The 12957-nt window shown below is 40.7% G+C and overlaps 1 protein-coding gene across 4 annotated transcripts in view; it reads right to left on the bottom strand.

Annotated features, from left to right (window-relative positions):
* CLTC (clathrin heavy chain) overlaps positions 1-12957 on the bottom strand; it is a 104108-nt gene that overhangs the window by 64326 nt on the left and 26825 nt on the right. For 2 of the 4 annotated variants that reach the window (XM_040336942.1, XM_040336944.1), the window contains exons 2-3: positions 11816-12023; positions 10192-10194 (exon numbers count right to left, since the gene is read on the bottom strand). In XM_040336942.1, the coding sequence (XP_040192876.1) occupies positions 10192-10194; positions 11816-12023 (211 nt within the window). The remainder of the gene's footprint in view (positions 1-10191; positions 10195-11815; positions 12024-12957) is intronic. The other 2 variants (XM_040336943.1, XM_040336945.1) reach the window with 1 other exon arrangement.

Consider the following 12957-nt stretch of genomic DNA (forward strand, 5'->3'; position numbering starts at 1 on the left):
TACTCTTTTTTTCTTGCGGATCGGATTGGAGGTAGGTATTTGTTAATGGGCACAAGTCCATTTACATCTGCCACTCCTTAGAGGTGAATGGAGGGTCCATAGACTTCTATTATATCCTGTATGTGTAGTGAACTTTCAGAAAGTGCACCAAACTTCGCAGGTAATAGAAGTCTATGGCTCAGTGCAGGTAACCCGCACTGCTCTGCACCTGCGGATCAGTTTGAAAGCCCAGTAACCACTGCAGAACAGATATGCCCATACATACACTGTAATTTTTATAATAATTTTAGTAATAAACTTACCTTTAATAACAGTATTCTATTCCATCCTAGAGCAGGAGGTAGGGTTGCCACCTCATCCCTTTAAAACCAAACACATATGAATTACACAGGTTCTGAGGCTAATTTAATGCAGGTAAGGCACCAAATGAGTCTAATTACCACCTTAATTAGCCACAGAACCTGTGTAATTAATATGTGTTCGGTTTTAAAGGGATGAGGTGGCAACCCTAGCAGGAGGTCGTGGGCCACAACAGACTGCATATACAGACTGGTTTTACTGTTGTGGGTTTATTGACACTTTAAACAGTTGTCACGGGAAAAATGTCCCTCATTGGAATTATTCCATTCTATTCCTGTTATTGTGCAAACTCAAAATTATTTTTACCAAAATTTGTAGCAGAATACATATTGCCCTAAACTGATGGAGACTAGCTTACATTTTTTTTATTGGGTATGTTTTAGGGCCAGTTCACACCAGATGCAGTTCCGTTTTTTTCTGCACCAATATAGTCAGTTCCAGTCCATTTCTGCACCGGAAACTGACTGCATGGTGTGAACTAGAGCCATTGGAATACATGGAAAACACTGTGCATGCATTTTTAGTGCATAAAAACTCGGAACTGAACTGTGTCTGGTGTGAATTGGCCGTTAAAGCAGAAAGCAAAAAAATATTGATTTATCAAAATTGTCAGTTTTTTTGTTTATAAAAAGGTGCTCAAATACCACCAAAAGAAAGCTCTATTTGTGGGGGGGACATTTAATTTGGGTACACAGTGTTGCACGACCGCGCAATTGCAGGTCAAAGCAACGCAGTGCAGCATCACAAAAAAAAAAAAAAAAAAAAAAAAGGAGCTGAAGTGGTTAAAAGTAAACCGGGAGCAAGTCAGCAATAAAAACCTGACAGCACTTCTAACCTTACCTCCCTGCTTTTCTTTGCTTGGAACAGTTCCGCTAAATCTCCCTTCTCCCCAGTGTTAATCTGCTGCCTTAAGGAATATGGTTCCTGAGTAGAATCCCTGTTTGAACTGAAGTAATCATCCCCACAGAAGCGTATGGGGCCAACTAATTCAGTTCATAGAAAGCAAAAGAGAATGCGGTAACAAATCCTATGGGCAGAGTGTGACGTGGGGGAGTGGGAAGATTAAGCAGCAGCAGTGTTTCCAGCAAGTGACAAATTGGCCATCCCCGTTAGAATCAGATTAAATCTCTGCACACTCTGCCGAGTTAGTGCCCAGGCAGGCATTTACACTGCACAAGATTGTACAGTCAGGCTGAAAGGTGTACGATGATTAGCCTTTTAGTTTATATCAATCTCCCAAAATACTTCTTAACCCTTTGTAAATGTTGTGTTCTGTGTGGTGTAATGGGGGGGGGGGGGGACCGTAATTCTCAGATGGTGCATCGTTGCTACTGGAGGGTGGCATGTGGCTGTGTTGAAGGGCTGGTTTTGTCTGTGTTGCAACCCGCCCTTTCACACAGGCAAAACCGGCTGTTCAACACAGCAAACCTGCTCTGCAACACAGACAAAACCAAACCATCAGCATACTGTAAAGCCACCCCGCAACAGCGAGGCACAATCTGAGAACTACGGTCTCCCCCCGCTACTTGTATAGATTTCAATTGTGCCTCCCGAGTGATACCTCTTACAATGTGCGATTGCGCCGTGGTTACGTCAGTTGAGCTGATCGTTAAACCAGCGGTTGTGCTATGATGTATGGTGCATGCGCAGTTCGTCCTGGGCACTATTTAATGAGGGGGCACTTTGACAGAACACCAGGAATCATTGTGCCGCGAGTCACAGGAGGTGGGACATTGTTACATCGGCTACACAGTGATTTAGATCCAGCTCTGTGACACAGAGTGAGATTGCGCTACCAGGCACTGGCAGGCTGCTGCCTCAAGCCCAATTTGTTTATTTTAAAATGGTGGTCCTACGTGCATCGTTTTTATTGTCAATAGGATTACATTTGCATCTAGCAGTATCCTCTTTTGAAGGTACATAAAAAAGGATACTAAAAAATTTGACTGAATAACATGTAGCTTTTCTAATGGCAACAATTTTTAAAGTAAACTTTTTCTGAGAAAAAAAAGAATGCCATCACCTCAAAGCAGTAGTAAACCCACATCACTTCAAAAGGCATAATGAGCTAGTGTGCTCCGCATACTAGCTCTTTATGAAATACTTACCTTGGAACGAGGCGTGGGGAACTTACCTGGTCCACGCCGAGGGAGATGTCATCTTGCCTTGCCGGGTATCGCCGCACCAGCGCTGTGATTGGCTGGAGCTGCGATGTTGTCACTCCCGCGCATGCGTGTGGGAGACTTCTTTCCGGCAAGGTCTGGCGGCTGCCGGTCCTTTAGCCGAGGATCCCCGCTGCGCATGCGCCGCTGCAGTCAGCGGCGCATTGCGAGGGAAACATCTCCTAAACCGTACAGGTTTAGGAGATATTCTTTATACCTACAGGTAAGCCTCTTTATAGGCTTACCTGTAGGTAAAAGTGGTAGTACAGAGGTTACTACCATCTCAAGCAGATTGTAACCGTCAAGCCATGATGACCCACTGACTTAAAAAAAGGCATGCATATAAAGATTGTCAGATGTTTTATCCTCATACTCTGTGTTTGGGTCAATTGCTTAAAATACTAAAGCCCTAGGTTTAGTGTGAAAGCCAATCAACTAGCATTTGCAAAATATCAAGTGGGCAGTAGCAGGCTCTGAATTTCCATGGAATCTGTCAGCATAACCAATAGCAGCAAAAAACTAAATTTGCAGCCTGCAGACCCTTACATCTCTTAAAGTGCAACTAGCTGTATGCTCTCTGCAACCTACACATTAGGTTTTGCTGTTGTGATTAAAGTGGTTTATAAAAAATAAAATAAAAAAATAAATAAAATAAAACTATATCTGAACTTAGAATCTTTATGTGCATCAGACCTAAAACCATTTTGTTTTTGCTCTGCATTATTTTTTGTTATTTCTTTGCCCAGTCCCTTCATGATGTTGTACAGTACTTCTATTTTTATGTAGTACCGAATTTCTAAAGACTTTGGGGGAACAACAAACGTAGCTAATCATTTTAGGGGCTGTGGAAAGCACAGATTGGGGGGCACTGATCTGTAATGGGGCTGTGAATTCAGTAGTGAACAGTACTATAGCATATCAAAGACCAAGATTTATCACTCCAAACCTTAGGAGGTTCCAACTGTGAATTAGAGGACAAGGAAGCTTGCCTGATGAATCTGACTAAAATTAGAATCTCACACATTAAATTGCCTGAAACTGGAAGACAACTGCTTCAGAGAAATAAAAGACTCTCACACTACAAGTATAATACAGCATCAGGACATTCAAAATGTGCAAATAAATGCTGTGCTAATCATTTTCCTGGAATAACACAAACATTGCCAGGCTCTATTTGGTTCTTAAAGTCATAGATAGAAAATATTTACCAAGTTTTATACAAGATCTAAAATTAGTACATCTAAAGCAACTCGATTTTTGATACTTACAATGTTCTGAGGCACTATCCACAGAGACTGCTTCAAAAAGGGAATTGAAAACATTGCAGATCATTTTACAAAGATGTGTACTTGGCCACTTAACTGACCATACAGAATTGCCAAAAGGCGACTATTAGGACTTTTTTGTTAATATATATATATATACTTTGACGATACAAATATCACAATCTATACAATCTAATATTTTACACTTAATCCATTTTTTCCACCGTTACACAAATGTCTGTTAAATGGCAAATTCACTCAGTTAACAAAGCTTCCAAACAATCGCATTTCCAGCGCTTTTATAATGCAGATCTGGTTTTTAAAGCAATCATTTTCATTTTAGACACTTTGACTTACACACTATAATACTATGCAGTCTACGTGGGTAGGAAGACTAATGAACTAGTAAAGCCTATAGGAATGCTTACAATGAAAGTTTCAACAAGCAAGCCGCCCCTTTACCCTCGTTTCCTCAAACTTATTTGCAGGTCCACACAAGTTTGAATCCAATGCAGACAGCGATTTAACATATCAAGCAGCTATATCTGGGCAAATGATAGGAGACCCTCTACCCATAGGGCTCATTCACACGTGTCAATACACTGTGTTTATGCAGCATTTATTCAACATTTTCAAAGTCTCATTCAATGCCTGTTTTGGATGTTACAATTGCACTGCACAGTGCTGATCACACAGGAGCGATAGAGTTTTGTTAAAAATTAAGAATGTCGATCACTTTATAAAAATAACAAAAACATGCATATATACTTATATATTATATATAGCAGCCCTGATCCTCCGCTTCTGGGGTCCCCAGTCAGTGCTCCAGGCCCCTCCTCTTCATCTGGTGCCCCCAAGGAGATCCGCTCCCAAGTCATGCTGCTGCGTCCATGGACACTGACAGCAGGTCTCGGCCTCGTCACTGGATTTGATTGACAGCAGCTGAAGCCAACAGCTTCTGCTGCTAGCAATCTGTCCAATGAGGAGAGATACAGCGGCTGGAGCCACCGTGCTCATCGCTACATCAGATCGGGCTCAGGTAAGAAAAGAGAGAGGGGGAGGAACGCTGCAGCGCAGGTGTTAATGCATAGAAAGTGAAAAAGCTTGATGCTTTAGAACAAGTTTAACAGCACCAAGAACATTTATGGTGCGTTAGTGAAGCATTGGCTGGGCATTAGGGGAGAGGCAGTGGATGCTCCGGTATCCCAGAATGCACTGGGAAAGAACTAGGAAAGAGCATCTCTGGTTAGTTAAAACCTCCAAAACATACATTTTCTGAAAGCAAAGAACCTGGAGAATAAAATAGTAAATAGTAAAATGGTAGTTGCAAATTTTTTATTTGACATAATATTAGCGCAATGGTTTTCTTAAGTGCAAATTTTCAGTAAAAAATAAAAATAAATATAAATATACACACAAATGTTAATTTTAGGACTCAAATGCAATAAATTAGCCAATATTTTTGGTAAAATAGAAAAGATGCAGGTGCGCCGAGTTAGATGCCCAACATGTCAAGCCTTAAAAATTGGAAGTTTTCCCTTCCAAAGTCTTCTGGAACACGACAAGGTTGTAGAAGACTTCGGGACCAGTCAGAGAGCGCAGCGCCGCTTGTACATGCGCAGTGGGCAACTGGCTGTGAAGCTGCAAGCTGTCACAGTCGGGTGCCCATGGTAGGCGAGTGGCTGTATTAGAAGGCAGCAGCTACACTTTTTGTGTCTGCTGACTTTTAACAAACAAAAATATGACTGGAACTCCGCTTTAAGTGCAAGGATGTTACTTCAGAATTAAACTCACATTTTGTGCCTTCTCCCTAACAGTGTGCATAGCTCATGTAGACCACTGGAAAGTCCCCCCAATGCTGCTCCGTTAATGAGATTTCACTATTTTTTAAATCACTGGTGTATTTGTATTGAACACACATTGTTCGTTCTGCGATCTGCTGTGTGCCTGTACTGCTACCATCATGGTCAGACCACCATAGCAACACTGCATTCAAAACCAGGCTTGGCTAACTCCGGTAAAAGCATGCGAGATTGAATAATGGTGTGGGTAAAGGGCTGAAGGATGGTTTAGGGAAGGAAATGCTTTTTAAATATGGTGCTAGTATTCAAGAGAAATGCAGAAAATTGATGGATACTGAAAAAAACACAGCAGGCATGAACACAACTGAACTAAATGCAGTGCCCAATAGTCGCAGGATGAGGCTTAGAAATGGTGGCATGGTTTTTAAAGGTGGCATAGTACAGGGTTTAATTCTACTTAAACTTTATTTTTAGGAGTACACCATAGAGGGGTCTGTGGAAGCAATATGGTGGCAGCATGACAAGTCCCTATTGTCTGCAATGAAAGTGGCCAAATTGGAAAGTATTTCCTGCATTACTTTTTGCAAGTTCAGGTGCGACTTGCATAGACATCCATGCATGAAGTTGCACAGATGTCTTACAAGTCACGCCTGAAGTCGCACCGACATGCCGCTTTGAAATCGCGCAGCTTTAAGTGAAGTCACGCGATTTCAAAGTCAGATTCAATGTGGGGTAAAGAGACTGCCGCTCCAGATGAGTGCACCTCGGTGGTGAGTGTAGACTCAGAAAAATCCAGTGGGTGCAGGCAATGCACGAAGCATTGTATAACAATGTGAAACGCGTCAGCTATATCATCCCATCGTTTGCTGTTTCTCTGTTTGTGCAGTGTTTTTTTTACTGGATTAAAGGCTTTTATTGTTTTTTACATTTATCAGAGTGCGGCTGTCCATACCTTGTTGCTTCTATTCAGATTCAATGTCACTGAAGACTTACTTGTCACTGTAAATAGTTTGTCTGGGCCAAGATGACCTAAATAAACCATTTCCTACACTAACGAGGACGCCCGCTGGGCGAACTATATAAACTGTATGCTAACTCAGCATACAGCCTTGTGTTCTGGTTGTGCAAAATGAACATCCCATTCCATACGAGCCATGATGCCCCTTTTATTGTGAAAAGCGATCATGTATACAGAATCGCACAGTGCTTCCATTAGGCAATGTCTTGAAACATTTGGCTGCTTTGCAACAAATAATTTTTGTGGCAACGTACCTGCACACATAATCTATTTTATAAACATAATTCATAAATTCAGAATGGACCTCTTAGGTTGTACGATATAAAAAAAACAAAAATAAAACAAGCTTCAAATCACCTTGTCAGAACAAAACAAATGCCACACAGAGGATCCACAAGGAAATCTTAAGGATTACATTAAATGGGTCAGCATTCAGTGAAGCAGCATTTAAATGAGTGGTGGGGCAGGAAGTGTATGCTACAGCCAATTTGAATCTGAGCTCACTGAAAAAACAATATCTACCATCCATAAAATTGCTAATGACAAGGAACTACCACTTTCCCCACACTGGAACGAGAGGGCGATTTTGGGAAAACCTACAACACCCAGGCTCTTTTAAAACTACTATTCATACTGGAAATGCAGCAGGCTAGCTACTGCATATAGGTGGACAAAGTCAGATTCCAGAACTTAAGCTGGTCATACATTACACACATTTTCTTGTTCAAATTTCCTTTAGATTTACCTTCAACTATGTAGTGCAAGGGGGCCTGCCTGATGGCATACAAATTGAAAGGGTTTAGGTTTGATCTCATATTATATGGCTTTGGTAAATCTAAAGGAAAATTGTACAAGGACTAGAGTATAATGTATAGCCAGACTTTGGAATGTTAAGACCTGCAAGATTTGGAAGCATGGGAGCTGCTAGTGATACCTTAATTAAACCATAAAGGCTTGGGACCAGCATTCTTATGCCAACTCACAGAGCCTATATGTTTCAAAAACAAATCAGTTTCGCAACTTCCTTTCTCTATAATCTAGGGAACAGCAGGAAGGTTTACAGAGCCAGCGACCGTCTGTTCAGGCTGTCAAACACAGAATGAAAAAATATGTAAAGTCAGCTATATAAATGTATAATACTAACTGGCTGCCTAATGCTCAAGGTTTATATCAATTTATCAAAACTACAGAAGGAGAATTTTTTTTAACCCGTTGTATTTGTATTAACTAGGCTGTTTTACCAGCACAGAAGACAGCACTTTAACCAACTCTAACATTTAATTTAAAGGATTAAACCAACCTGCGGGAAAGGTTATAAAGTCTACTTTCAGAGTTTAGCTGCCAAGAGAGCTAGTGTTTTAATAATGACCCTTAATCTCTTTACGTCCTCACAACATACATTTAATGTGATAATCCTCTCAACAGATCGACTCAAAGCGACTGGCAGCATTGGTATACTTAGCATGTTACTGGTAAGTGTAAAGTCCACAGGCAAATCCCTTGCTTACAACTAAAATAAAATTCTGAAAATGTAAATGCCGTCATAGATAAAATAATTTCTTTGAAAACAGGTAATTGAAAAGGTGAGAAGCTCTAAGCATTTGTCAACTTTGGACTAACACCTCGTTCGCCAGTCCTAAATTGCAAAAGCTCATTAAAACATGCAGAAGAGAAGCCTATGTGCTGATGGGTATTAAAACCCTGGCTGCATTATTTCACTGCATGTCAATTTTATGGTGACAGACATGGCCCCAAAAACAAAACTATGCTTGAACATTATATATTTGTATGTATTTCCAGTGGCCAGCAAGAAAATGGAACTCCCTTTCATTACAATAAAAAATAGGATGTTTGTACTCACCGTAAAATCCTTTTCTCTGAAGTCCATGGACGGACACAGCTTCCTTGACATTAGGGTTATGTGCCGTCTATTAGGAGAGGCCCTCTCCTAATAGACGGAACATAACCCAAATGTCAAGATTTAAAGGAAGTCATGTCCACCCATGGACGAAAGAGAAACTATATTTCCAAGGGTCTGCCCACACAAGCATGCTGGCAGGACCCTGTTCTTGTGCTGCAGAATTTGAAAAGAACATAGTATAGGGGGGGGAGTCAAGTTCAGAGTACAGTGGCGGTCTGAAAACACCTGACTTGGGGGGTGATTTCAATGTGAGCAGACATCTACCACTGACATTGCTTGATCAATATAAGTGTTTTCCACTTTTTATTCCAAAAGTGAAAAATTCCTTAAACCACATGAAACAAAACTTATGTTTTTGACATATACACCTCAGTCTAAGTGATCAAGCAAAGCAGTATTTTGAGGTTAGCATGCAAAAGGATAACTGTAATGGTTAGGTTATTCTAGCATTATAAAGACAAAAGGGAACTAAATGGATACGTCTCAAGTTTTACTGCAACACCCTGACAAAAGTCAAGCATTCATTCCACTGACTAGGTAAAAGCAAATGGAAAAGTTTGATTTAAACATATTCATGACCATATTCCAAACAATATGTAAATCAGGGAAGAAAACTATGTGAAGCACACTAAAAAAGGGACACATTAAGAGTTAGACATTGTACAGTAATTGTACAGCAAATAAAAAGCTGAAGTGCTTCCAATTGTGTTTTTTCTTTTTGAAGGGAAAAGCCAAGTTTTAATTGTAATGACCATCTCAAACCATAATATAAATTTTATTTGGTCAACCTTTGTAAAGCACAAACTCTCCCAATTCAGTGACTGAGCTTTAATATTCCAGTTCTGCCTGTTTATACCAGCCCAGGCAGCTTCTTCACTGTAATAAAATAAAGCTGCTAGTAGCTATAAAGTGCAGACACAGAGGTTAGCACACATACCTGCAGCTCTCTGTTCCCTCTATGCCCAAATTCCAGGCTGCTCTTGTCCAGTATTACTCTGGGATGTCCTGGCATTGATGAAGCATGCTTGCCCCATCCCAAATAATACGTATGAACGATAAGGCAGCCCAATTTAGGAGGTAGGTTGCCAAAATGCATTGGGGCTACAAACCCGCTAAATCAGGGATCCTCAAACTACGGCCCTCAAGCTGTTGCGGAACTACCCATCCCAAGAGGCATTGTAAAACTCTGACATTCACAGACATGACTAGGCATGATGGGAATTGTAGTTCCTGAACAAGCAGCCATAGTTTGAAGACCCATGCGCTAAACACTGACCACCTACCTGGAGGAATCAGAGTTTTCTCCATTAGACATAGCCCAGCATTGGGACATGGGGAGTCAATGGAAGTTGCTGTAGGTACATGAAGGTGTGTCTATCCTTTATATCCAATAGCTGCTTTACCACCCAACATTCCAAACAGTGAAAGAGTAATTCTTTCCACCCCCATCTTCCCCAACATATTAATGGCCATTACCTATACAGAAAGCCACTCCACACTTAATTGTGAAAGTAGAAATGCCCTTTAAAATGACACTTTTCAGTGCTTATGACTATTCACAATATTCGTCCATACATTTAAAAATGATACTGGAGAAACACTTTTGTTAAGCTTTTTAAATATGCAGTACAATAACTCGAACAATCCAACTAAAATAACTCACCATCTGCATACATGCAAGAAGCATTAAGAAAGTGACAAGAAAGAGTAATGCAACATTAAAAGGTCAAATTTTATCACTGCAAGTTAAAAGAATAACACTGAAAAACACGAGTACCAGCATTTTTTATTTTAATGCATAATGCGGACATGTTCTATGTATATGCCTACAGAGTACATCATTCTATGATAAAACATCTGTGCTCACATTTTAACAAAAAGCATTATTTTACACTGGTTGTGTTGTCTATGTTGCAGACAGCATTGCTTTTAAATGGAGTGCATTGCTCACATCCGTGCAATGCTGTGGCATGCTGAAAAATGTGTCTCCTTCCACACTGTCATGTAGTTCAGTGTAAAAAAAAAAAAAAAAAAATATGCACTTTCCAAACATATGCATACTAGTACCAGGAGTGACACAGCTGCTGCATTTATGGCTACCAATAACACTTTTAGCTAGCAATCCAAGAAATGCCAGCTTCAATTAGAACCTAATCACACAGGTCTTGACTCAAGACAGTGTCCCTTTAAGAGCCCATTCACACCATCCTACTGCAGGAACATGCACTGGTGCATTGTGGTGGCCTTTCACGTTCAGTAGTGTCTGCTGCATGGTATAAAAAAGGAAAAAAAATTCACACTGCACCATTTTTTCATGTATTGCAGCTCACTGAAAAGCACAGTGCACCACAATGCAAGGAAACTTGTGTATTGCAGTGCCGTGGTGCAAATGGGCCCTAAGGTTTTTGACTTTCTGGAGAGAAAAAAAAAAAACACTGTATAGTCCACCTTGGCTACTAGAAGCACTATAAAAGCCTAAGAAAACATATATAGCTGCCAAAAAAATAAAAAAAATAAAAAAACATTGGCATTTACATGCATAAACTAATTGAAAAAAGGCACAGCTATAACTTTGCATGCACTTTCATACTTTTATTTCTATGCACAGAGAATTCTCCTTTTCCATTGATTGTGTTATAGGAACAAGTACAGTTAAAAGCAAAACTCAAGCCAGGTGGACCCTCTGTATGTAGTCGAAGGCTGCTTTCACACTGAAAGCACCAGCCGTTAGTGCTAAATTGCAGCTCGGTTTAGCGGCACTTTAGCGCTGTTTAAGCAGCTTTTACACTTTTAACCCCCAAAAAAGGGTTAAAAACTCCCATTTTGTGGTGCTTTCAAAGTGCCTTTCATTCCAATGGGCAGGGTATTTTGGGAGCGCTAAATATAGCGCTCCCAACCCGCCCCAAAGATGCTGCTTGTAGGACTTTTCAGAACATCCCTCAACCGCACTGCCCTAGTGTGAAAAAAGACACACTGGTAAGAATAGGAGGCGGTTTTGAGGTGCTTTACAGAGGCTATATCTAGCACTAAAGCGACTGAAAACCACCCCAGTGTGAAAGGGGTCCAACAGTCCTTGTGCAGACAGAAAGCAGCAGACATATGCTTCACTTTTATACTGGAAACATCAAAATCTGAGGTTTGTTTTCAAACACTTAATGAGAATTAATGTACAGGAAATTAGAAAAAATAAACCTGCAATAAAGGCTAAGGATATCCAATAAGTCTAAGACATGTAGTTAGGAACTTGTTCAGTGCATACATTGCAGAACACAAAAAAGGGTACATACCTTTCAAAGCTATGACTTTGCTGGCTGGATTCATGATTGCATTGTCTGCTGAAATAGGCCTGCGAATGGGATTAGTTGGATCATTCAGGTCAATGATCACCACCTGGGCTTGTTCTCCAACCTTTTCTCTGATGCAGATGAACTTGTCAGACTCCATGGTAAGGGTACTAAACCCAATGTTAGCTGGGTTAATACCCAAATTTTGGAGCTGTTAGGGAGAAGAAAAAATAAAAAAGTTAGAATACAGTTAAAGTATTAACAAGGAAAATATTCTGTTAAGTCTAGATGTGTTAAGGAAATTTGAAAATTGGTCCCTCCAATCTGAATGTAGAACAAAACACCAGCAGTTTTCTGCACCGACAAAACACTAGCACAGGGATGGACAATAGCACAGTGGCTAGGTTCACACATTTTTACATCAGTTTGACCCCACTTATGTGTATGTGTACGCACACGCACACAGACACACACACACACACACACACACACACTAAAACACAAATAGACCCTCCAAAGCAAAAACTTTACTCAAAAGATCTACCGCTCTTGCCTGCCAAAGACTGCATTTGACTCTGTTACATTAATTTTAAGGAAACGGACATTTAAATTGAACACCTCTCCATAAATCTTGATTGAGTTTGCCTGGGACAAGCAGATGGCACACCCCCCGATTTGAAAAGAATTTGGCTGTATATGCATGGATAGCAATAAAAAGCCATCTAGGTCAGACAAATCTCCGCTTGCTCAGCGGGGATCGCTCCGTTGATCCCCGCTGAGGAGGCAGAAGACAGGGCGGTCCCTGCACACTATGCAGGGACCGCCCTGTCAGATCTCCACTCTCCTCTATGGGGGGGGGGGGGAATCGGATGAACACGGACCATCTGTCTGTGTTCATCCGATCTGCAGACGGATGGAAAAATAGGATTTTCCTCAGTCTGCAGAATCCGAGCATAGCGGACACTGATGAGATCGGGTGTACATGTCTATCCGTATTTCATCCGAAAACAGATGGATGAAATACGGACATATGGTCCAATGGTGTGAAAGGACCCTTACAGTTCATGAGGATCTCTGTTGAACAATTGTAACAATTTCTAACAAATTGTAAAAGAGACTATGAATACCTTAACTATGGCAGCCCC

This window comes from Rana temporaria, chromosome 2, assembly GCF_905171775.1.
Source record: "Rana temporaria chromosome 2, aRanTem1.1, whole genome shotgun sequence".
NCBI lineage: Eukaryota > Metazoa > Chordata > Amphibia > Anura > Ranidae > Rana > Rana temporaria.